Here is a 27,443-nt window from a genome sequence, read left to right on the forward strand (position 1 = left end):
CTTATAAATGGGGTTGGGACCATCAGTTGTGTTGTGCAGAAGTCAGGTGGATACACAGCTGATAGTCCTACTGAATAGACTGTTTGAATTTGTAAAATGGCCACAAAAAGCAACTAAGTACAGAAAAACGAGTGGCCATCATTACTTTAAGAAATGAAGGTCAGTCAGTCCGAAAAATTGGGAAAACTTTGAAAGTGTCCCCAAGTGCAGTCACAAAAACCATCAAGCGCTACAAATAAACTGGCTCACATGCGGACCGCCCCTTGTTTAGGGAAGCAACAGAATTAGCGGAGAACGTACGTGGAGAGAAGAACGTGGATCACATTTTGTAGTAATGATAAGACACTAAAAACCACAGAGATGCTAAAATGAAGAGATAAAGTGCTGCCTGGTTCACAGTTTTAGCGGCATCAGCCTGCAGCCGCTTTAAATAAGTATTAAAGCAGTAAAGAAACGCCACACAGCTGATCTTCCAGCCGGGATGGCATACCTCCACCAGATCTCTTACCGGACCGTACCGGCTTACTTTCAGCCTTGCTTGTATCGATGGTTCATGCTGGTGATGATGTGGGGGATTTCTTCCTGCATGGTGCACTTTTGATCACTCACAACAAACCAAAGAGGGATCATGAATGCAGTTCTGTGCATTCTGAGTAGAAAAAAAGAGTGGTGAAGGTGCCGTTGTCAGAACAGAAGGCTTGCGAGACTTGCCAATTTTCTTCTTTAGTGCTTATTCCAAAATCTACTCATTCGAAGACTTCATCTCTGTCCAAATTTCATTGGATCTAACTGTGCATGTAAGCTTGTGGACTGCAAAGTCACTGTTTATCCCCATCTAACATCACTGACAGTGACAGGCAGAATTAACTGCATCACCTATTAGTTTCAGACCGAGTTCTTCTCTGTCAAGTCAGCTCTTCCTCGTGCAGGTAATGTGAGATACGTATATCTTCTTATGTAGAAGTGAAATGCACTGTTGCACAAGCAGTATGACACAAAAAAGAGGTGGGATTTGAAATTCATGCAAGGATTTAAAAGGTGCTTCGAGCACCTGTGCTCAATTTCAAAGCACAGCCAGCAACCTCAGTAACTCTGTGAAACTCTCTCTGTAAGTACTTGAATGACCTTCATTTCAGTTATCTGTTTTCAGTTATCTGTGCTTGTTAAGATGTATTATTTATGTGGTGTTTTACTGAAATGACAGGTGGAGATGATTGCAAAAAACACCAGCATGGAGTCCACAGAAGTGTCCTCAAACTACAGCACTTGTGATGTGTTCGTCTACCAAAAAGCGGCAGTGGTCCTCTTCCCTATTTTCTACTCTGTGGTTTTCACCATCAGTGTGTGCGGCAACAGCTTGGTTCTCTATGTCATCTGCCAGAGGAAGCAGAAGTTCAACTCTACATCCATCTATTTGGTCAATCTTGCGCTATCTGATGCTCTGTTCACTCTGGCGCTGCCAGGAAGAATTACCTACTACATCCGCCACTTTGATTGGCCTTTCGGGGACCTTGTTTGCAGACTGACCACACTTCTCTTCTTTGCAAATACTTATGCAGGTACAGAAGTCATTTTTATTCATATCAAGCTTTTTTTGCATTGATCCATTTATAGTTTTTGTTTCCTTAAGAAAGCATGCATTTTTTAAGTCAATAATGCAGACACTATGTTTATTTAGCTCCAGTGTTAACATTCTTTTGACTACCAAACTCTTCAACTGCTGATGCAATTAACGTATTTCCAGCAGATTCTGAAACGGAGTGCAGTTGCAACACTTAATGTTAGTAGTGTGTTGCATATTGGTGCAAAGCCTATACGAAAAGCAGCTTTTCTCTGTGTTGAGAGTCAAATGATGCACATTGATTGCATAGAAACAAAGAGTCATGGTAGGTCAAAGAATATTGACCTTGTTTATTTTTCTGAAGACATTGCATTGCTATGCTTTTATTCCATCTTCAACAGGAATCGGCTTCATGACCTGCATCAGCTTAGACCGATATCTAGCCATGGTGCATCCAAACAGGCTTCAGAGCCTGCGCAGCACAAAAGTCGTCCGCCGGGTTTGCTGTCTGGTCTGGCTTATAGTATTCGTGGAGACCGTTCCCCTGCTGTTCCGTAGCACACTGCACATTCGGCAGGACAAGCGAACCTGTATGGAGTACTTGAACTTGGAGGGCTCCCGTTTTACTCCCCATCTCCTGATTCTTGCCTGCACCGTCTCCTTCTGCTGCCCGCTCACCATCATCCTGGGCTGCTACGCCAAGATCAACCTCCTGCTTCGAGATGCAGCCAAGCAGAATTCCATCACAGGGCGGACGAAGAGAAACCACAGAGCCAATAAAATCATCCTCCTCATCCTCATCACTTTTGTCCTCTGCTTCAGCCCGTACCATGTCAACATAATACAGTTTATGCTCAGGAAGCTCCACCACGAGCCGACCTGTGAAGAACTGAGAGCTTTCAAGATGTCCTTACAGGTACAAACTACACTTTCAGCTGACCCACAAAGATTCTCCGTCTATTGACCTGTTTGTAACCTTATCTCACTTTGCAGATTACCGTTTCTTTAATGAACATCAACTGCTGCCTGGATCCAGTCATCTACTTCTTCGCCATAAAAACCTACAAAAGGCGAGTGATGAGTCTCTTCAAGGACTACGTTTGCAATTCTGTCACCACCTCCAAAATGATCGCTGAGAATAGCAACAGTAACACCTGAGAAAAACCACAACTGCTGGGGGCAAAAAAAAAAATGTCACAGAGACCTAGTTTCACTGGTAACCTCACAGAAACAAGTTTACTCTTGCTAAACATGAACAATAACAGATAGGAAAAAATTTGAACAGAAACTCTTGACTTACAAATGCACTATTTGTTTTTTTTCTACATTACAAATCACACAAAAAAAGTGAAAGTGTTTAAATCGTATTCATTTACTTTTTCAAACTTGTTGATACTTTTTTTTATAAGAATTTGTCTTTTTCCTTGTACTGAAATGTGTAGAAGAATAAGCATGAACGTTTATTTCACCTGTAAACAAACTGATATCCAATTTTGGATTAATCAGTCGAATCTGCAGTTTGATCATGCAATTTAAAAATACATTTGACAGTTTAGAATTTAATCTAAAACAAAACAATTCAATCTTACACTTTTTATTTATTAAGCTTTTAAATCAAAGCAAAAATAAACGCAATTTTAAATTGTCATGAATTCTTTCCACTATAATTTAAGAGAAAATGAATTCAGAAACTGTCGATTCAATAAGTAATTCAGCCATCCATTCAGAAAACACATTGTGATCATTTACACTTTTTTCATAATCTGTTGCATTTGAGACTTGGGGTTTTTGTTTCAAAGTCTCACTTCGATCATCTTTCAATCTACAATAAAATCTTTGCTAGTGGTCTTTTAATTATTATTGTGAAAGCTAACATTTTAAAAAACCTGTGTAGTTTTCTAGAACATAGTTTCTGCAGAGCGGCAATAGTTTATTAGAAATTAGTCTCTGAGTTGTGGGCGGGACTGTTGGTGTGGAAATCTCCTTCTGCCGTTATCCCATCATCCCTTTGTTTACGCTTATAGTCCCTTACACCCTCAACCTAACGTTATCAGTGCAACAGATATGTGCGAGCAATATTGAAGCTATCCAGCCATTTTGAGCCAGATGCCATCAGATCTAGTTGTATACAGGTGGATACATCAGAATGGAGCGGAGCTTGGAGCTTGTAGACTGCAGATTGTAGTTTGTTTGTCACAACTACAATCTTTTTCTAACTGTGTTTTCCTCTGCCCCCATTTCACAATTATTTGAATATAGAAATACTCAGAGATACAATTTTAGCTGAATTGTCTTTGTATATGTCCTCCACCATGACAAAAATACCACAGAACATGTTAAAAGCACGATTTTTATTGGAGTGGGTCTCTAAAAGAAATTGCAAAGCAGTGCTCCCCCTTTACAGGTCATCATTCTTTATTGTCCTAAAATTCAAACTGAGAATCCGTTCTGACAGTTTCGGACTATTTCAAAAGTGCAATTGATTTAGCCTTGATTCAAAAATTTTATTTAAATTTTTTTTTTTTTTCTTATTCGATTTTGAAAACTTAATTGTAAAATGGGTTTTTCAATTGCACAATCAAATTTCAAAAGACGTCGTCAAATGAAAAGTGAAAATCAGGCGTACTTATGGATGCAAAACAATTTCCATGCTTTAGCCTAATAGTTGTAGTGACATTCCTGTTTTTGTGTGCCAATAGCTTGTTTGTGTAAGCGTGAAAGAAATGTTTGCAGTTGGATTGATAATTTATCTTTTATTTTCTTTTAATTTATCAGCTATGATTAACATCATTTTGAGAATAAAAGCACGGGTGTGCACAAACAAATGTGCAAATCTTGTTCCATTAAAATTTCACATCCTCACCAAAAAAAGTGCAAGACTGGTTTCTGTGCCAAAATAAGACATATGACTCTTCTGCCATACCCGCATCTGACTTGTGCGTAGGAGTGCCTCAATGAAAGTTACCACATCCTCAGCCACCTATCCTGCTCCCCCTCACAGACCTCATTCCTGCTTGGTTCCACATCTTGCGGTGAAGCTGCGGTGAGTGTGCCTCTCACAAAAGTAGGCAGGTGCACTTTCTTTGTTTACAGCGAGTCCCACATTTAAATGTAACCTTTAACACTTCCTGAGCTTTAGAAAAAAGCAGCTCTATCATATTGCAAAATATTGTGTACAGAATGTCACAAGACAAGAAAAAACTAGTTTGTTTAAAAAAATCTTGGTATGTTGTTATTTTACTTAATATTTTATTTATACAACTAGTACTTGTGTGTTTTTTTGTATTGTTTTTTTTATCCAATTATTGAACTTTTTCATTTAAGGAACGTCAAAAGCACTGATTTGTTAAAGCAGAATGACATGGTTGTACAAAAATTATGAAATAAATAGTTTTTAAAATGTGACTTATTTTTCTTTGTTGTAAATAAAGAAGAAAAAAATCAATCAATCATGTTAACACCTTTATCTGGTTTGGTTTGCTTTCACATACTGGGAAAAACAGCAGGCTGTCTTTTGGCCACTGCACATCATCTCTGTATGTTTTGTCTCCAGTTTGGATGTTTTTTAGATCTCTTGAAATAGATATTGTAGTGATTTATGACAATAGATTGAGTGCTTCCTCTTAGTTTAATCAGTTTATGGTATTATGGAGAATCCAAAAGAGATGAGACACATGAGAAAACCTGCCCCACAGCAAGAAGGCCCTGGTTTGAATCCCGGCTGGGACCTCTCTATGTGGAGTTTGCATGTTCTCCCCGTGCATGTGTGGGATTTCTCCAGGTACTCCAGCTTTCTCCCACAGTCCAAACACATGTTTCATCGGTTGATTGGTTCTTCTAAGAGTCCCCAGGTGTGCATGTGCGGCTGTGTGTGGGAGCGATTGTGTGGCCCTGAGACAGACTGGCGACCTGCTCAGGGTGTACTCTGCCTTAGCCCAACAGGTCTCCTGCAACCCCGTGACCCCGAAAGGGACATAGCGGGTTAAGAAGATAAAAATAATAATGATAATTTCCAGACACTCAAAGTGCTGACAGTGTGTCCATTATTCATTCACACCTCATTCATACTTGGTGATGGTAAGCTACTGTTGTAGCCACAGCTGCCGTGGGGCAGACTGACAGAGGGGGGCCCCCAGTTCCATATTTATATTCCATATTCAATACTCACTTGTGCCTCCCTCTAATGAAGTTACTGCATCAATATGGTATGGAGGCCATAAGCCTGTGGCTCCGGATGGATGGATGGACGGACAGATTCCCTTTTTTTTTTAAATGCACTCTCAACAGAAGCATGAGGCTGAAGAGGATACACTACATTGAATATCAAACTTTGCTGCTAAAAATGTAGTTAATTGTATGTAAAATTAACATAATTAAAATGGAATGCAACAGGGAAATGGAAGTTGCTGCAGATTTATCTATAAAATTTATCTATAAGTAACGACAATGAACATAGCACCCAAAGGTTATCTGTTGGGTTGAGATCTGGTGACTGTAGAGGCCATTTGAGTCCAGTGACCTTATTGTCACGTTCAAGAAACCAGTCTGAGATGATTACAGCTTCATGACATGAGCCTTATCCTGCTGGAAGTAGCCATTAGAAGATGGTACACTGTGATCATAAAGGGATGGAGATGGTGGATGATGGACATCTTTTCTGACCATCCTCTGTTAACCCTTGTGCCATCTTAGACGACCCCACCCTTACATTGACGTGTTCTCCCTACCATGACAAAGGTGGATAAAGATGGAAAGATTTCATGTAATCCATGGACACCAGTGAAGATCACAAATCATTAAAGAAAAAGGTTCAGAGCAATGTCTAGTGGGTCTAGATGACCCAACTCCCGATGCTCGGTTTGAACTGCAGCAGATCATCTTGACCATGTCTACATGCCTAAATGCATGGAGTTGCTGACATGTGATTGGCTGATTAGAAATTTGTATCAACAAGCAGTTGAACAGGTGTACCTAATAAAGAGGCCTGTGAGTGTATGTTTGATACAGAGCCTTTCCAAAACATTTGAATATTAAGTGTGCTCATTTCTATAATGCCATTTAACAATGTGTCTTTCGTGGCATATTTAGGACCCACTTTTGAAATGATTTCAAGTATATATTTGTTTGTTTGTACATAAATTGGGGTATTAGCTCATAAAACCCACAAAAACAGAAGTTTCTTCCAAATCTTTTCATTAGAGGGACTTTTTTCTGTCCAATCATTGGATATTTCCTTTTGTCAGACAATTATAAAAATAAAGATTTAACTCACCTTGAGGTGTTTTACCTGCTGGTCTGTAGTCTTCCTCAAAATGTTTCATGATATGTTACCATGAGCTGCTTGTCACAGCCATAGCCCATTGGTCAAACCTGTCAGGTCTATTTGAGTGACCACACCTCCATCTGCCTGGTAGTGGTCCTTGGAAAAGAGCATCTTGAGTGAGATATGGTGGACAGAACCCTTCATCTCATTTATGGTGTTGTTTCCGCGGTTCTTGATTTCTAAGGCTTGGTTTGTCCAGGAGGCCACGCCCATCAAGAACAGCTTATAACCTCCTGACTAGCATCAATGCAGAAGTGTCCTCTGTAGAAAACATTTCTAAACTTGAATGTCCCCCTTTTACTGCATATACTGATTGAACCCCTGTTGATATCCACAGAAAACATTTGGGGGTTTTCAATTAAACCAAATGTAAAGGGGTGGAGCTCTGGGAATTGGAATTTTTAGTATACTTTTCTGGACAGATTTTTATTCTATGGTAGTCAGGAGGATTGGTGAAACTTCATGATGAGTGAGAAACCTTTTGAGGAAGACTGCAGGCCATTCATCAAAACAACACCTTCACCAACTTCCTATCAGCCTGACAAAAAAATAGATTTTTATCAATTGTTCCCTCGAGGTTTCCCAGTCAATAATGACAGAAACCCATTTATTGGTTGAATGCTGTAAAGCATTCAACCCTTTGTTTTCCTCTTACGCTATCTTCCGCCGTTTTTCGGCACTTAACTCCTTCTACAATTTTCAACCTATTTTAACCATTCAACTATTAAACTGTTCAGCTCTTTCAGCTTATTACTGCTATGACTTTTGGTTTTTCAAATCCTTGAACTTTTTAAGATATTCCAGGATTTTCCAGGATTTTTTCTCCATTGAAATACATGGAGAATTTTTCGTGCAGAAGTTCACAGTTAAACTTCTTCTACAATTTTTCACCTATTTTAACCATTCAACTATTAAAATGTTCAGCTCTTTCATCTTATTCCAGCTATGACATTTTGTCCTTCAAATCCTTGAACTTTTCCAGATAGTCCCGGTTATTCCCGGATTTTCCAATATTTTTGCTTCATTGGCCACACCTTTGCTTCTTTAAACAATTGTAACTTTAACATTCTTTTGGCTAGAGACACCGTTCAAACATTGAAATGTTCACAAGGTTTTGGACTTCAATATAAGGCTCAAAATTATTATGGGATGGCAACACCACCTACAGTTTGGTGGCCATTTTTTGCCAAAATGTGAGGCAATTTTAAACTTCTTCAAACTTTCACCTATTTCAATAATTCTACTATTTCAATGTTCAACTCCTTCAGCTTATTCCTTTCAGCTATTACTTTTGGTCCTTCAAATCTTTGAACTTTTCAAGATATTCCAGGATTTTCCAGGATTTTCCAAGATTTTCGCTCCATTTAAATACATTGAGAATCCTTGAAAACCTTTGGTTCTTTCAACCATTGTAACTTCAACATGCCTTTAGCTAGAGATACCGTTCAAACGTTAAATTGATCACAAGGCTTTGGACTATAAAATAGGTTTGGAAATCATTATGGGATGTCGACACAACCTACTGTTTGGTGGCCATTTTTTGACCAAATCTGAAGCAAATATTGCATTTAACTTCATCCATGGCTGGAACTGAACATATTGAAATTCACTGGATCTGGACATATAAGGAATGTGGGCGTGGTTAGCAAACAAATTTCGTTGCTAGGGACGTCCAAAGGTTTACTTTTTCTGATTTGTCTGAAACTGACGTCGATTGGTTCATCATCCCCAGGCGACCCAAACATAAAATGGTTGCTATGGAGATAGAATTAATAGAAAAGCCGCCATTTTGAAAAAAGTGGATTTTCTATCAACTTAGACATGTAGCTTTTACCAATATGATACTATCAAACAATGTGTTTTTTTGAGTCGGTTGATGATGCTGATTCCAATGCTAGCACTTTTAGCCATTTTAGCAACATCTTCAAATTTTCAACAGTTCAGCCATTTTTTCAACAATTTCAGCTTTAATGCTTAACTCCTTCTACAAATTTTGACCTATTTTAGACATTCTACTATTACAATGTTCACCTTTTTCAGCTTATTCCTACTAGGACTTTTGATCATTTAACTTTTCAAGGTTTTTCCAGTACAGTTCAGACATTTCTTCAGCAAATTTAGCTTTCATTCAGCAGTACAGCATTCAACCCTGCATTTTCTTCTGGAAATGCAGCTCCTTCTATTTCTAACTTGTTCTATATGTTTTAGTCACTTATATGAACTACTTTTAGACAGCTTTGACAACCTTGCCTCACTTGAATTATCTGGATTGACTTGGATTGCTCATAACCAGGTGTTTGCATCCATTTTCTGATCCCGCTAAATCCCCTTCAGGGTCAAATGGCTGCTGGAGCCTGTCCCAGTCACTGCTGGTCAAAGATGGGGTACACCACCCTTACAGGTCACCAGTCTCTTACAGGGCCACAAAATCACACTCACTCACACTTAGGGACAACATGGAATCATCAATTAATGTATAAGCACGGCTTTGGGTTGTGGGAGGAAGCAGAATTTCTAATAAAATCAAAACAATTTAATTACCCGCCCCCCCCCCCCCCCCCCATCTCCACAGTTGTCATGAACAGTAACTATAAAATCAGTATCGTTGAAAAAAAAAACTTGAAAAAACATTTGATTTTGATGTAAATCAGAAAAACTAACATGGGAGTCAAAAGAAAATGTTTTTTTTCCTGCAACCTGTCTGTAGCGATCTTTTGAGGGACTCCAACATTTCGTACTCACTGGTTGACTTAAAATAGACAGTAAGGTTTGGGCTTGATTTTTTTTACATTTGCAAACTATCATGGTCATTATCTTCGTCTGCATCCTGCTTTTGGGTCTTTTAGAAAGCAAATCCATGACATAAAAAAAAACTAAAAACAATTCTGTTGGAAGAAAAATATTGAAGTCCCACTCTGATCATCTTTTGATCTATTGTAAAGGTATTCCCAGAGGTCTTTTCATTATGATCATGCCGTTTTTAGCCAAACTCAAAAACTCGTGTCATTTTTAGAACAATGTTTCTGCAGAGCGGCAGTAGTTAATTAGAAATTCACCCCTGAGTTGTGGGCGTGACTGTTTGCACAGATTTTTTTTTTTTTTATTGAACACAATACTACGGAGCCCGTGTCCTGACATTAAGATATAAAAATATATCTTGTTCCCACAGATTAATATCTTGTTCCCACAGGTTATTATGTCGTTCGCACGAAATACTATTCCGTTCCCACAAGATACTATTCCGTTCCCACAAGATACTATTGCGTTCCCTCAAAATACTATTCCGTTCCCTCGAAATGATTAACTCGTTCGAACGCAATAATTATGTCGTTCGAACGCAATAATTATGTCGTTCGAACGCAATAATTAATCCGTTCGAACGTAATAATTATTCACGTCATAAGTCATTCACGCGGATATGCTCTCTGTACGCCGGCAAAAGCCGCTTTCAGCGGTAACTTCCGTGTCTCTGTGACCCATATTCGTTCAAAAAAGGAACATGAAAAACAAAAATGATCACTTTATTACCGTCTCAATGAATGTAAGAAAAATATCAAAAGATTTATGATAACTAGGCTGCTTTGTCAAACGATAGCTCCTGCTAGGCTACTACTAGCTCCTCCGCAGAGCTCTTTGATGTATGCCGGCATTTGGGCAACTGGCTGGTCTGTTGTCAGACAGCTGATATTGTAGTTTAGGATCGAATAGGAATATTAATATTCAGGACTTGTCTTTTATTAACTTCAGCAGTCAGTATCTTTACATTCGAAGGCTATTAGGCTACATGCTAACTGACTAGCCGATCATTTCCTGTTATTAATTTACGTCATAGATTTACAGCAGATACCTTCACATTTCTGTCTGTGTGTGTCTCATTACATTGCATTGAAGACACGCAGGATGTTTAGAGAACAGATTTATTTATTTCAAAAAGCACAACGGAACGGAATAGTATTTTGAGGGAACGCAATAGTATCTTGTGGGAACGGAATAGTATCTTGTGGGAACGGAATAGTATTTCGTGCGAACGACATAATAACCTGTGGGAACAAGATATTAATCTGTGGGAACAAGATATATTTTTATATCTTAATGTCAGGACACGGGCTCCGTACAATACAAAACAATACCAGAACATTTACATAAAGTGACTGTTTGCACAGAGTAAACCTACTTCCATTTCCCATCATCCCTTTGTTAACACACTGTCCTGCTAGCTTACAGTCCCTCACACTCCTATCCTAACATTAACAGTGCAACAAAAATGGCGAGCAACATTAGAGCTATCCAGCCATACAGATTTGAGTCAGATGTCAGCTCAGACAAGGAAAACAAAGACAGATATGGATCTTTTTGTCTGCAAGTGGATGCATCAGAATATCGGAATTAGTCAGCCTTTTTGAAAAACCTTTTAAAAAAGTTTCCTCCCTGAACATTCAGCGGAAACTCCCCAGAACTGATGAACCACTCTGCATTTCTGTGTTTATTTCGTCACAAGAACGTGTCCTGCAGTACAAAAGTAAGAACGATGCTGCCCTCTTGTGGTACATTTACACCATAGCACTTTTCACTTCACTTTTTTTTCTGTTTCAAAGGAAATCAGAAGTTGCAATGCCTGTCACTTGCCAGATGAGAGCACTATAAATCTTTAATTTTAGAAAATGAACACTTAAAAAGTTTTTTGTTTTTTTAGCATTATAGGGAAAAACAGGATATTTTTCAGTGCAGGTGTGAGAAGTTAGTCATCTGTACATTTCCTGTACTTTAACAGAGCAGGTAACTGCTGGTGCAGAAACTCTGACAGATTTAAACATTTACAATTTTATTAGAGATTTTTACTGTCAAATGTATCCGAGATCATATGTTGGATTTATTGGTGTTTGAAAATCTTTGTAATAACAAGCAATAAACTAATGCAAAATAAGATTTCACAATAGAGTTTCTCAATATTTTTTTTCAGAAGCAAAAGGCCCTGCAGCACAAGTTTCCTGTTATGTTGCAATTTTATCTCAACCACATGCCTAGCAACAACAAGAAGAAATCTCAAAACGTCCATCAGACCCTAACCCGAACCTTTTGCCTCAGGATAGTCTCTGAATTTTTGTTCTGATTTTGACGTGCACACTGTAAGAAATTGGGCTTCAAACCCGAAAATGTTGAAGAATCAGGCTACAGTGATGTCTGTTCAACTCAAGTTTAGGGTCCTTGCTTTTATTCTGGCATAGCATTCAGGAAAAAAAAGTTGAAGATCTGTGTGAAGTGACACACAAGTGTGTGTCTGTGGGTAGAAGTGTGAATTGAAGCCACACCTCATTTCTACGTCACAGCTAATAACTTTGTTAGTTGTAAGTTAAGTTAAGTTGTATCTTTGTACTTTGCAGGAGTGAGACTCTCATAACAGCAAAAGTCCCAGCATTCATCCATGACTTATTTAAGTATTTTGCGATGGGATTGGTTTGTCTGTGCATTTAGGATAAGCTGCAACAGCATGCAGTATATTTTTGCTCCAAGTGGTTGACAGTGGAGGACAAAAATCCGTTTTTTTCTTTTTTTGTTTCACCACATAGTGCTCAAGAGGAAATTGCATTTCAACTGTTTTCAACAAACTTCCCTTATCCTGATCAAATTTCAGTTTGCAACAGTATATTTACAAATGTCCACGTCGCAGTGTTCTGTTTAAATACCACTTTGTACAAAGAAAAAAAAAGGCTGAAACTTCTTAAGACTGAAGAGGCTTGATTCTTCCCCGGGTTGGAGCTCCATTGTGTTCTTTGAATAGAATAAGCCGTACACCACGCCTGTTGTCCGTCATCATTGGGTGCAACCTGACTGTCTGAGGTCCAGTGAGTCAGGCTCACATGTCCAGGCCAAGAGGAAGTCAAACTGCTTCCCCTCCCTCAGTGCTGGACCCGTTTTTGAACAGATGAAGACTCTGGTCAGTAAAGGAAAACCACAGCCCCCCTAGTTTTAAAATGCAACCTGCCCCCCTTACTTGTTCTGTTCGCTCAGCTAAAGAGGTGCAGCACCAGTAAACTATTACAAAAAAATGAATGCTTCATCACTCACGTCTCATCTTCCTGCAGCTCAGAATGTTTTGGTAAAAAAGAGCACCCAAAAATCTAACAGTAATTTGAAGGTGTTAAAACCACATAGCACCAAACCAGCTCTGCATGCATGCATCATAGAAAACACTTAATTTGAACTTTTTTTTAAACCCAAACAGGTGACATGTTTTATCTGTTATAAGCTTGATGATTAACTACAAATCCACAGATACATTTACATTTTTATCACAAGAGGCCAATACATTGGAGAAGTTGATGCATGAGGACATATTTTAGATTTTGTTGCCTAAAAACTGCCCACATCAGTATGCTGAAGTTTTGATGAGAGACTTTTTCAGTAAGAGGCTGCAGGAAACAAGAAAACTCCCTAAACTCATCATTTGTGGTGATGCAAAGAACTTTAGAGCAGGCATTCAGAAAGACAGAGCGAGTTCAAGGATATATGAACGGCAGGTATGACTGTAAAATCAATGTTCTGAACTTTAGATCTAATACTTCTTTGGTGACTTGCTATGATGTAGTTAGTACTGGATAAAACTATTAACAAGCGGTGACTAGGTGGAGTTACCATTAGGCAATGTAGGAGGTTGCCTGGGCCCCCAACACTTTGAGGTTCCCCCCAAAAAACATTTGAAAAATGTGTAGGACATTTTCCATGCCCAATTTTTATTTAACTCTGCCATAAAAAAAACAACAACAAAGCACTAAAATGGCCTAAAACTGCTCATGTGAAAGTGTTTCATCCTCCCCTGTGCCTATTTAGCGATGGACTTTTGCGCCAATAGGAAGACGTTATGGCAATGCGTATTTAAAATTAAGCTCAAAGTTAAAGTCCCATTAGCTGTCAGGCACCTAGGTGCCTCAACTGTCTTCTCCGCATTTGTGTTCTCTCTCTGACCGAGTTTGAAGGCTTGCTGTCCCACATCAACCAGAGAGGGTAAAAATAAAAACAAGAATAAAATCAGGGGACCTTTTTAATTATTTCCCATATGAAAATAAGACAAATATCATAAAGTTGAGGAGACCCGAGCTGGTTTGGTCACCATCCCTCAGTGTGTACACCTTACTAATGACTAGACTGCTGCATAAATGCGCCATGCATCAGTATCAGCCACCCGTTAGAAGTGCTTGCAATTTACATTATCCTCAAAAATATTTCACAATACCATTACTACACACGCGACAATGGTACGTTCCATTTTCACGTTTTTTTGTTGTTGACATGTACGTGTGGCATTTTTCTTATCAAAGAGAACAGAAGTAATAAGTAATCATTTCATTTTTGCATTTCTGAGTATTTTTCCTTTTAAAATCGCTGACAATCAGATTGGACGCTTCTGCCGTGCAAATCACTTTCGGAGTTAACGCAGCTTAACAGTAACCCGTAACCCTAACCTTAACCCTTCCTCTGGGGCCGTGTGGCCAAGAAAAATGGTTCAGCACTGGCCACACGTATTTGGAAAATTACGTGCGAATAGTCACTTTTTTCTATTTGCTGTGCAAGGTAATTCAACAATCTACATGTCCTAGCATCAAATCAGTTCTGGGCCACAGCCAGTGCTGCTTGCTGGTGTAATACAACCTAAATTATAATGTAATTGAAAGCATTTTTCAGCTTCTTATCAAAGTTCTTTTTCATATGTAATTTTATTAAACAGCAGAGTCTCATACACACTTTCGTTTTGTTGTCTACACATTGTTCAAAAAGTGTTGATTAGGGACCAAAAATTTGTCACATTTTACCGTTTATTGCTAAAGATAAACTTAGCTTGTCACTCATGCAAGATTCAGCTTACAGAAAGGGAAGGTAGAGGGCGGGGTTACTCAGCTCAGAACCTATTGGTCACGCCCATATATAGGAGATTTTGTAAACAGAGGCTTCAGGATGAAATATATCTTTTTAAGACATTTAGGTTGTGGGATTTTAGATGAAAACTTTACAATCAGCAGCTGCACCAGTGGTATTTTAATTATATAATCAAAATACCACTGGTGCAGCTGCTCCTCTCTGCGACCCTCCACGGTCAGGGAACCAAAAAACCTGCAGCAATCGTAAGGATCAACCCCCATATGGGTGCATGTGAATAAGATATAAACTAGGAATGAAATCTTCCAGTATGTAGAGAAAGCAATTTTTGGACATTTATTTTAACGTGTTATATTTAAATGTCTGGCTGAACTGCATAAACCTCTGAGACCAGTTCCCTTTAACTTTAGCAGAGGGCGAACATATCCAGTGAAACATTAGACATTTGACCTGACAAAATGTCTTTTTATTGCATTAATTAAACGTAATCAAGGTGTTTCTGTTTACCTTGTAGTTTTCTATAAAACACAGTTTCATTATTTTAAAAGGATAAATAGATGATATCATGCTCTATGTTTTATCTTTAAAATTTCATGTAAATGCATTACATCTTACTTCCTCTATCAACAAGCAGTTTTGAAAAACTCCTCCCACACCCCGGGATCAGAGATTTTTGCAGACTGGCTGACCTTTTGTGGGTGTGACACATTTGCTAGGAATTTAAACTTTTTCTTGTTTGTCTTTTGTTCTTGCTGTACAGGGGTGAATGTGGTAAACTGAAACTGGGGCAGTAAAACTTCTGCTCTTCCAGTTGCCCTTCCACCTTAGTAAACACTTCTGTGTTCTGAGGACTTAATGATGGGCTCCCATGTCATGCGCCTGTTCTAATCTGATCCTTTTCACTGTCCAATAGCATGTCACATCTCACCAGCTGCCATGTGGTACGTATTGTGGTTGTTTTCAGGAAGGAGTCCTCTGTGAAATGGTGCAAGTTAACAGAACTTTCACAGCTGCCTATTTTTTCTGGAAATAAAAGAAAAAAAGACCCTATCAGGACCAGGTGGTGCGAGACACAACATCTAGCAGACCTGTATTAGGATTAAAAAAAACGTAAAAATTATAGCGTGACAAAACCATAAAGGAAAGGGAGCAACGAAACCATCAGATGACCTGACAAAACTGAACTGAAGACCAGATACTTATTGCACACACACTGGGAATGATTCAGGTAAATTAGGTTGGCTCTGGATAGTTAGCAACTTTCACCTAGTGTCACTGTGACAGGGGGAAACTGCAAAACACAAAGAACCAGCAAAGCTTAACTGATGCCAACCAAACTATAGAAAACAATCCAAATCACTTTTAAAATGTAGATTTTTTTTTAAATGTATTAATTTATTTTTCGTTTCAAAAGCAAGAACAGTTGTTTCCGTTAACTGAATCTGAAAACTGTGTGCACCCCTGGCATTCCAAACAGGAAGTACCCACTGGTTCCAGGAGGCCAAAATCCCATAGACTTCTATTGAGAAATAAACAGCTATATTACTCAGTCATATTTGTCAGAATAACTATTCTTGCACTGATACCTTCTTCTTAACATATTCTTGATAATCCTCTTTTTTCATCATATTCTGTATTCTGTTTTCTGTAGTGCAATTTATTAAAGTTATAAACTGACCTATCAGGTGCTTCAATAAAAGTATGTCATGTTAAACATTCAAAATTTTCTATTGACAAATGTTCTTGAGCCACCTTTCAAGTGGTAAGGGTAGGGATAGGGGTGTGGACTTCTAACAAGCTCAGTTCTGATGGGGTGAGAGTGGTTGCCATAGAAACGTTTGACTAAGACCAACTTGGACCAATCACTGCTTACTGACCTCATCTGACTCAAACATGGCGGTATGTCTGTATTGTGAAAAATGGCAGCTGAATTTACTTCATTTTGTTGGAGCTGGAAGAAAGTCATTTTCTACGGATGGCGTCACAATTTCAAACAAGGATTGTTTCCTTCTTCACCATGGAATGGGCTCACTTTCATTCCCATGCTTTTATTCATTATGTACTGCACTGCTTTGGTCCAAAAGGTATTTGAGCTGCGCTTTCCTGTCAATCAATACCAGTTTCCTTTCTTTGAAAGTTTCTCCATTGTTTGTGCCTTTACATTCCAGGCTGTCTTCCTCCACCTCATTCTCCACCTCTTTCTGCCCTCATCAGTTCCATTGTGACCATCAGCTTCCAGACTCTAGACTTTGGGACTAAAAATACTTTTTTTTGGGACATGTTTAACATTTAATGTCATATTCATGTGCCGTATTTTCCACAACATGGGGTGCACCAGAGCCAAAAACACGCCGTCAATGAATGGTGCATTTTGGTCCACTTTTGCGATATATAAGGCGCACCGAAATAGAAGGCGTGTTGAATGAGACAAAAGACAGAAATAAGTCTGCCAGTCGGTCAGACTTATTTGCGTTCATAGTAATTCTAGAACTTGTATGTAACACGCAACACGTTAGCCATGTTAGCCACGTTAGTGTATTCACAATACCTGTATCTCTTGACGTTCTTTGCAATGCGTAAAATAACAGACTGCCACATTACTGTGACTACACAAACTACCAACCTTGTTAGTAACATGTAAAAAAAAACAGAGCCTGACACCGCTACATGTCATCTGTGTTATAAGACACATTAAGCAAGACAAAAGAGCTTTGTTGACTGTGTTCACAGTAACCCGCTACACGTTACCCATGTTAGAAGCGTTAGTTGCGTTTGTGTATTCACAATATCCATCACTCCCAACCTTGTTAGCAACTCGCAAAAAACCCCCAGACATTTTGACAACTCTGTATCTCTAAAAGTAGCGTTAAGATCGGTAAGTAGAACCAGAAATAATCCATATATAAGGTGCTCCAGATTATAAGGGGCCCTGTTGTATTTTATTTTTAAAATTAAGATTTCTAAGTGCGCCTTATAGCGCAATACATTTAGCTTTGTTTCTCTGAAATGTGTCAAAAACAATGACACCTGACTCTACGTGGGCCTGCTGAGCCTATGAGAGCGCGAGTATTTGTGACATCAGATGTACTGAATGTGCTTCAAAGAGAAGCTGTAAAACCTAAAAGAGGTCAGTCAGGGGAGTGACGACAGACTACTAAAAGTCTGCAAAGTCTAACAAAAAAAATGGGTTTCCATTAACAGACTTAAACCACGTTTTGAAAATATTAAAAATCATAGCAACACATGTAACTATGATCGGTCTTCTTCAAGGGTGATTAAAAGCAAGAATGTTTGGAATAAAACATAATCTAAATCTAAGCAAAGCTTAACAATGTTCTTTTTTATGCCAACACTAGTGACTCAACATGTAAAGCAATGATTGAGTAGGTTTTAGGTAACTTTTCTTTTGTTTCCTTTCTGATAAGCAGGCAGACACTCAAAAGGGCTTCCTAGTACGGTTTGCTGAGAAAGTACATTTGATGAAAAGATAACTGCCACTATCTCTTCGGTTTGTCGTGTAAGGAAAGCAGAAAAGGCCCTTTTTAAAAAAAAAAAAAGATTGAGATTAGAAGGTTTTTTTATTTGCCACTCTCACATCAATGTTTTTCATCTTTGTCATTTGGGCACCTTAGACATTTTGCTTACACAGTAAAAAAGTGAAAACAGAGAATTTGCTCAATAGGCTTTTCTGTGCTAAAAGTCATCATAAACTTAAAAAAAAAAAAAAACTGTCAGGGCTTCTCACCAGAAAGAACAGAATGTGACAAACCTTTTTTGTGCAGGAGAGGTCCTTTTCCGTTATACCAGTCAGTGGACTGCAAATCTATCATTATCTGTTATATGTTCAGAGATTTTCAGTTGGTTTTCTCAGTTGATTATAACATTTTTTAACATTAATTTCTCTCTGTAATCTTGGGAGTTTCTTAAAAAGGTTGTTTGCACTTCACTGCAAAATTGAATCTTCAGAATCTTCAGTAAAAAGACCATTGTTTCACGAAAAGTTGTCTAATTTTCTGTCTTGCAAGACAAAAAAACGTATTAAAAAGGCTTTTTAATAGTAAAACAATCTTAGCTTCAGAAAACATGTCTTAGTGACTAGAACTGTTTTCTTAACCCTGTACTACATAATAGAATTGACAGAAAATTTCAATTTTTTCTTAGATGTTTGTTAACTCTGAAATCTTCACAAAAAATTTGTAATACCATCGTTTTAGATCTGGACAGTTAATCATGATATGTTGTGTAATTTGGTAAGTTTTTGGGCACAACAATGTTAGTTTAAGATGCAAAAATATTGACATGAGTGTTCAGAACTGAGAGTCCGTCCGATAGTCGAACCTCAGATCCAGGAACAACAGTGCGGTTTCCGTCCTGGTCGTGGAACAGTGGACCAGCTCTACACCCTCTTCAGGGTGCTGGAGGGTTCGTGGGAGTTCGCTCGTCCAGTCCATATGTGTTTTGTGGATTTGGAGAAGGCGTTCGACCGCATCCCCCGTGGTATCCTGTGGAGGGTGCTCTGGAATTATGGGGTCTGGGGAACCTTACTGAGGGCTGTCAGGTCTCTGGATGACCGGAGCAAGAGCTTGGTTCGCATAGCGGGCAGTGAGTCGGACCTGAGAGGTGTTCTGGCCTGGAAAACTTCGGAGTCCCCCAGAGGAGCTGGAGAAAGTGGCCAAGGCCAGGGAAGTCTGGGCATCTTTGGTCAGACTACTGCCCCTACGACCCGGTCCCGGATAAGCGGAGGAAGGTGGATGGAGTGTTCAGGAAAAAAAAACACCTTATCTACCCATTGTCTCAAATTTGATCCACACATTTTTAACATGTTGTAACTCTATTATAAACAATTGATCATCAATAATTATTAACAATTCAGAAAGTAGTCATTTTCAAAAACTATTAACAATAGATGAGCTATTTCACCAAAACTTTTGTAAATTAGCTAAACCTTTCCCACCAAAAGTGTTTATGAGATTTCACGGAAGCAGCCAATTTGAATTTACCAGGAAAAGTTCTTCTACTGCCTCTAGTGGAATGATGATGAACTACAGGCCAGAAAACATGGGCCAAGTTAAATGAAATTGTTTTTTCAGGAAAGTTTGGATCATGCTAATGAGATAGATGACTCAGAAATGTGTGCATCAAATATAATGTGAATTATTATAAAGGGTTGAAATAAGAATTCTTGGTAAGGTCTTTTTTTTTTTACCCCAGCGGCAGATTTTTGGCTTTTTTAAAGAAATGTTCTATCAAATTTTAAGACTTTGTGACTTATTTCTAGGGGGCCTGTTTGGCCTTCAAAGGAAGACAATCTAGAAAACCTTTCGGAATGAGTGAGCCACAGCATTTGAAGAGGGTTTCAATCATTTATGCTCTTGCCCACATCTGACAGCGTGATGCCGTGCAAGAGTCAAAAAAGCAGCTACCACTAAAGAACCTGAGTAAGGCAATATGTAAGGCCAACAAAAAAAACAACAAAGCAGATTAAAGTCGTCACCGCAGGGGAAACATATGGAACTTCCCCTGATCACTTAAACCGTCATAGAATTTAATGAAAAAACAAATTCTCATGGTTTCTACATGTGCGTGGGGGGGGGGGGGGGGTCACAACCTCAGTAAAATATGCAAAAAAAAAAACATGAAAAACAAACTTTTGGCAGTGCAAAATTTGCCATTTTCACCACATCCTCCCATGAGAGTAACAAAGCACAGCATGATGATCAAATCTAGATTTCCCTCTTTCCAGATATTGCTTAACCCACACAAACTTTATATGTTTCAAAATGAAATTGCAAGACAGCTTTGCATCTTAGCATTTAACTCCTAATGTGCGTTTGTGTGTGTCAAATTGAAAAAAAAAAGGTGGCAAAAATCATAACTGGAGTGACACACACACACACACACAGGGTAAAAAGAGAGTGAGAGAGAGGAAGGGGAGAGATGACAGGATATTTTGTCGTCATGGTTACGGGCGGCAGATCTCGCTCTTGATTTTTGAGTGTCATGCTGTTGGAGACAGCAGCGAGTGTTGGCGGCGAGATAACTCCTGGCGCAGCAGCCGACTTTACATGAGCGTTTTCATGTTATCTGGATCGATGTGACTGCCGTTTAACCGTCTGACATCTGTGAGGTGAGTGCTTTTATTCTCTTGAGCTATACTTTTTATAATTCCTCAGTTTTTCTTTTAACTCTTAGTACAGAAATTGGGTTCTCTGAGAATAGAGCTAATACTAAATCTTGTTTTTGTCTGCTGTTTGAATGATGTGAATGGTGCAAAAGTGCATTTGCAACTGTTTTTGGTGATTTTTGCTAAAGTAGGAGACTTAAACGTGGCATCCAGTACCATTTTACTCCAACTTTGGGGTATTTTTCTATTAGCATCACAGTTGCAGCTGCTGCTTAACTCGTCTAAAACCAGACATTTATTAACCCAACTTTACAAAACAAAAATCAGAGAAATTTCTGGGTCAACACAAACCCCTTTTTGCAATTTTTTTAAGTTTACAATGATCAATCATTTACAAAGTTCTTCTGGGGAAAGGCTGTGCATCTGCCACACCTTCACCTTGGCATGTGTTAATAGCTCAGGAAATGTGTGCTCATCCTGCTCACATCACATGGCGGAATGTAAATTTGGCTCAAACAATGCAACTTTCCAACGGCCCTGACTTTAAGCCAGGGCACCAAGAGGAAGTGGACTTCCTCAAACACAAAGTCGTCTCTCAACAGCAGGTTTTTGAGCGGAGTTCATGCTGAAAAGGCGCAGCTGCATTCAGAGACATTGTAAATGTAGTGTTCACCAAATTCTTTCATCAATTCAGGTTCTTATTAAATCAAGCTGTCTGACATCAGAAAAGTCACTGATTAAATTATTAAAAAAAGAAAAAAGATGCATGACAAACATCTAGCTGGGATGAAATGGCACCTTACAAACCTAAAATAAAATGTATTTTATTTGGGTAACAATATATGTCAAACAGAAATATTTGAGTTTTCTTTTAATAGTTACACTTTGACATGTGCGACCACATGTTTGAGAAATTAGGTAATAGGTGGCAGCTGGCTTTTTGTGACCTTTTTTAAGGAGAAAAAAAACCACAAGAGGGCACCACACACCACAAAATCATGGCACATTTTGTGAGTTAATAACTCCATTTGAATGGGGGTCTTTCAACTGAAAAATGGTGTCTCCATTTCAATACCTTTGATATTATCACACATGGAAACGGTTTCATTTCATGGTGTCATGAAAAGCTGACATAACTGATGCTTCCTTTGTGAAAGCAAGCTGGTGAGTGCGTGAGGCTGCATGTGTTCCTGCGGCGAGCGTGGATTTGGACTAAAGTTTCAGTTCAGCATGCGGGGCTTGATGTATAACTCAGAATTTGGTACCTGCGGCACAAAGCGGTTGAAGTCACAGCACACAATGTTGACATGTTAGACCTTAAGATTGACCAAAAAAATAGATCAATCTTTCTGAGGCAAGTTAATCAAATCAACCTATACTATTTGAAAATTGTCCCAGTCCCCTGGTGTCTGTCCCCGGCCTGGATAAAATACAGGATTGTGTCTGATGTAAAATTCTTTGACAAATCACCTGTGAAAATCAGTAAAAGCTGATTCACTGTGGCGACCCTGGAAGGGATTTGCTGATATAATAGTATGGTCAAACACAAATTGTTATATGGATTGCATCATTGTCAAAGTGAATTGTTACACCTCGACCAAAATATATTTATATTTTGTGTCTTGTTTTTCAGTTGGTGGTGTTAAAACATCAGGATGGCTTCTGTCACCACACTTGGAACCTCTAACTTCACAACTCTTAACAATTACCTCCAAAACACCACTTGTGACACCCTGTACAGCCATCGTCAATATGCTCGGGTCCTCATGCCTCTTCTGTACTGCATTATATTCTTTGTGGGGCTTCTGGGAAATGGCCTCGCCCTCCACGTCATCCGCCTCAACGTGAAGAAGATCAACTCCACCACCTTGTACTCTCTCAATCTAGTCATCTCCGACATCCTCTTCACCCTCTCACTGCCTGTCAGGATAGTCTACTATGCTCAGGGCTTCCATTGGACTCTAGGGGAAGCCATGTGCAAGATCTCGGGCATCATCTTCTACATGAACACCTACGCCGGGGTCAATTTCATGACCTGCCTCAGTGTGGATCGTTTCATTGCCGTCGTCTTGCCGCTGCGCTTCGGCCGTCTCAGGAAAGTCAGTAATGTGCGCTACATTTGTGTTGGTGTGTGGCTGTTGGTCCTGGCACAGACCTTACCGCTGCTGAGTATGGAAATGAGCAACAATGAAAGGGACGGCTACATCACCTGCATGGAATATCCACGCTTAGACCAGCTGGATAATATTGCCACCATGCTCATCGGCGCAGTCTTTTTGGGTTATGTCATCCCTGTGATAACCATCCTTGTCTGTTATTCCGTCTTGTGCTCCAAGCTGCGCTTCACAGCCAAAACCAACCATCTGACGGAGAAGTCCGGCCGCAGTCGCAAAGCCATCGGTGTGATCTTCTGCGTGTCTCTGGTGTTTGTGGTGTGCTTCAGCCCCTACCACATCGACCTCCTCCAGTACATGATACGTAAGCTGCTTTCTACTCCTGACTGCGCAGACCTCACAGCCTTCCAGGTGTCGCTGCACATCACTGTGTGCCTGATGAACCTGAACTCCTGCCTGGATCCCTTTATCTACTTCTTTGCATGTAAAGGGTACAAAAGGAAACTATTGAAGATACTGAAGATGCATGTCAGCATCTCCTTCTCCAGTGCAGTGAGAATGTCACCCGAGGGCTCCTCCAAGGACTTTGTAGATGGCAATAAGATCCAACTGCACAGCTCAAAGGTGGCTGAAACAAGTGAAAGAGCATCAGAGAGGAGATTATACTGAGCAGAGCCAAGCTAAGAACCAAGACAACCCAAGTGGACTTTGATATCTTCACCAGAGTTTTTAATGCTAACATTGCCTTGTTTTCATTTATGTACTGTATATTTGATTTCATGTTTTGTGCAGTGTACAGGTGTCAGATGTCAGAACAATCCATTTCTTCCAAAAGCAATGAAAGTCTGGGATTTGAACCTTCAAACCACATGCCTTTAACACACTTTTTCATGTCAACCAACTCAGGTCTGACCTGCCTTTTTATCCAGCCTTAGATCACACAGCGGACATAGACATATGAACAAAGACTGAGTCTTAGGTGTTTTCCTGGAGTTTCATTTAAGTCCACAGGTGTTATCTCTAAGGAAAACTGAGCCCCGAATCACACTTCCTGTAATATGAATTAACCATAACAAGTCAAAAAGTCAGCAAATATTCAGTTTTTTTTTTCATTTTGGATTTTTTACGCAAAAAAAATAAATGCTTCATAGACGGTATTTGTAAAAATTTGTATTTATTTTTTTTATATAGATTTTACTTTGTACAACTTAAAATCGGGACAGACTATATTTCAGAAAGTAAAAAGTGCTTTTTGGCAAAGTCCCCCCAAACCAATGATCAACAGGTTTCAGCTTTTTCTACGTTTGATGGTTGTTGCCCATTATTATTATTATTAGTAACTTATTTAGAGGTAGCTATAAATTCTCTTGTTTGTGCCACCTAGATGACTCTTGATGTTTTCAAAAGATAGTTTTTGCGGATTATTCTTAAAGACGACATAAAAAAGGATACTGTTTTATTTTTTATCATGACTTCCTTTTTATATTTATTTTTTTGAAATTGACATTAAACCAGCAGTTTTAGACTCCAGGACTGGTACAGTCAGATATCTGTGAGCGGTCACCCTGAGGGCAAAGCGGGTAGCTGCTTTTTGGCAACCCCTTGGCAGCATTTAGTTTGTCAATGGCAGCAGTTCCATACTTCACATAGAAAAATCATTGTTTATTTTTTTTGGTTTATTTTTATGAGCCTCAAGATATGCTGTACAGCCACACCTGTGGTTGGAGCTGTAAATAGCACTTGAATACATGCGTTGAGACCTGGAATTTTTATGTGTACATTATAGACGCTGCAACTCCACAGAATCCCACAAAAACATCCATATGTTATTGTTTTTCTGTCATGTCTGAGAGAGCAAAAGCAACAATTGTATTACTTATGGAATGATTTTATTGCTATTTATTTACTATTTACCTTAGGAACTTTTTTTTTTACAAATTAAATTAAAAAAAAATCAATTGATTTAATTTTGTGTGTTGTTGTATTAAAACCAAACGTTCCCCTTTAATGTGCCAACCAGTTAGTCCCAGAAACATGAGTACGTAGCTGTAAATATTATTTGGAAATACAGTTGGTTTCTTTGATTAGTGGTAACTAAAAGCAAAGAAAAAAAATTCTGGTATTAAGTAATTCATTCATAAATGGACCGCATTGGATAGAGAATATAGTAGTGTGGCTGGTCGTAACGCCTCCTCAGTGAGCAGTCTGTGCAGAAATGGTCCATCTTTAATTTAAGGAGGACACAGACTCACAGCACATCAGATGCTCTAGCCTTTTCAAATCGCTGATCTTAGCAGACATTACCTGCGACAACTTGTCCCGGCTTGAACCTCTAATAAATTCAGTTTGAACTCAGGATTAAACTCTGTCTACCTTTTAACAAAAGTCTTAGATAACAACCAAACAAGCATCAGACTAACAAATACAAATAACATTTTATTTTTGTATACAAATAAGGTTGACCTTTTGTTTCTAATGTTTCTGTTGCTATGGTGTTTTTTCTTGTGGCATTGCTCCACTCCAATGTGGTAAAGAAAGTAAAGACATGTGACCTCTGCTCACAGTTTAAAGTGGTCTGAATGTAGATCATGTAGTGAAACTCTGCTGTGGTTTTTTTGAAACAGTCACAGATCACTAGAATGACATGTCGCCATCTCCTGTGACATTCTACGATTTTCTACTTAAACATTTGTCAACATAACAACATTTAGCACGCGCGTGGAAATAGAATCGGAGCTTGTAAATGAATGTGGGTGAATGTGTGTCTAAAATTTGAAACTGAACCACCTCTTATTTATAAACCGCACAAGTGATGTAAACCTCTGAAGGAAAAGGTGTAAAGGCATCCAAACTTTTTTTTTCCCTCAGTCTGCTGTTGTTGCTAAACCGCACAGGTAAACACACACACTCTTTATATCTGGTACAGATTCTCATCCCAGCCTTCGGGCGCATCTGAAATGTCCATCCAACTGTTTAGTTCAACTTCACATCTTTTGGAGTTTACAGGTTGTTAAAGAATAATCGTTTATAAAGAGTTTTTTTTTAGTTTTTCATTGTTTGGAGCACATTTGTAAAAAGTTTTTGTTACAGACCCACTCCAAGGAAAATTGTTTTTGGTGTTTTTTTTAACATGTTATTGTTGCATTTTTGTGATGATGGAGGACATGTATAAAGAAAATTCATCCGATAATTGCATTTCTGAGTCTTTCTTTTTTCAAGGAGTTGTGAATTAGGAGCAGACAAAAACAAGTCTGTTTAAGAAAGATTGTGACGTAGAAAATATGCTGGGCGGTCCACAAACCCCTTACTCTGAGCTTTAAGCAAAATAGAGGGGAAAAGGGGGCGGAGTTTCTCTGCACCAACAGTCCCACCCCAAAGCTCAGAGATGAATTTCTACTTAACTCCTGCAGACTATGTCTTAGGTTTTTCTATTAAGGATAAAAAGGGGATTGTCATAATTGATAGATCACTGGTGGTGGTTTTAAACTAGATCAAAATATAATCGAAGACCGGGAACTCTCCCTCTTGTTTTACATTCCATCTTCCACCTCAGCAAAATATAAACACTCCCTCGAGTACAGGTGTCAGCTCAACTCTGCACAAATAGTGTGCGTGACTGAATGAAATGCTTTACATGTGTTGGTTTGCATGCAGAAGTATATGCGAGTGAATGGTAGTCGTATTGTGCACATGTTGACCAGTTTGTATGTAAACATGGAGCCAACAGGGATGTTTGTAACATTTGAGTATGTGTGACAGGCCCCTCCCCTTTTAGACCAGCATGTACACCTGACAGTAATGATAATAAACTTCCAGAAAACGTGTTGCTTGTTACTTTATTATTTTATTATTCTACCCCCCCCCCCCCCCCCCCCCACACACACACACACACACACTCTCTGGTCGCTATGATAACGTTCAAACATGGCTTCAACATAAGTGCATGAAAAATCCGACTCCCCACAATGCTGAGTGGTGCGTAGGAAGGCTCCTCGAAGTCGAAGGCTCCTCTTCTGTCTCCTGGCTGGGCCTTTTCCACTTGGCAAAGAAACTTTCCAAAGACGTTTGTTTTTTATTCATTTTGCTAGTTCCTGTGTTTTATATTAGCGGTATCTGATCACGTGACCGAGAAGAGCGCCTTGGCCTGCGTCAAGAGAAACATAGACAGATGTAACAGAGAACTGGGCAATTTTTCAAAATAAATAAATAAAACAGAAGTAATGTAATTTATTTATTCTTTCTGTGCGGCCCGGTACCAAATGACCCACGGAGCGGTACCAGTCCGCGGTCTGGGAGTTGGGGACCGCTGCGCTACAATGTGTTTAAAACTCAAAATACAAGTGAATGTGAGCATTTTATGCAATTTCAACACTTTGCCTCTTGATTCTTTTTAATAACAAAGTTATGCTGTTGCTAATAAATGATGAGTATTACTTAGCATTAATGTGA

General features: G+C 39.0%; 2 protein-coding genes across 2 annotated transcripts; both read left to right on the forward strand.

The window, feature by feature from the left end:
- The first annotated feature begins 1,069 nt into the window (after positions 1–1,069).
- On the forward strand, positions 1,070–2,851 carry LOC101167831 (G-protein coupled receptor 183). The gene is made up of 4 exons (XM_004081561.5): positions 1,070–1,108; positions 1,205–1,559; positions 1,963–2,477; positions 2,555–2,851. Exons 2-4 carry the CDS (start codon positions 1,211–1,213, stop codon positions 2,717–2,719), a joined length of 1,029 nt encoding a protein of 342 aa, XP_004081609.2. The 5' UTR covers positions 1,070–1,108; positions 1,205–1,210; the 3' UTR covers positions 2,720–2,851.
- Positions 2,852–20,732: 17,881 nt separating this feature from the next.
- gpr183a (G protein-coupled receptor 183a) lies at positions 20,733–26,184 on the forward strand. Its single transcript, XM_023951003.2, has 2 exons — positions 20,733–20,883; positions 22,514–26,184. Exon 2 carries the CDS (start codon positions 22,536–22,538, stop codon positions 23,661–23,663), a length of 1,128 nt encoding a protein of 375 aa, XP_023806771.1. The 5' UTR covers positions 20,733–20,883; positions 22,514–22,535; the 3' UTR covers positions 23,664–26,184.
- The last annotated feature ends 1,259 nt before the right edge of the window (positions 26,185–27,443 follow it).

This window comes from Oryzias latipes, chromosome 21, assembly GCF_053564925.1.
Source record: "Oryzias latipes strain Hd-rR chromosome 21, Olatipes_Hd-rR_3.1".
Lineage (NCBI taxonomy): Eukaryota > Metazoa > Chordata > Actinopteri > Beloniformes > Adrianichthyidae > Oryzias > Oryzias latipes.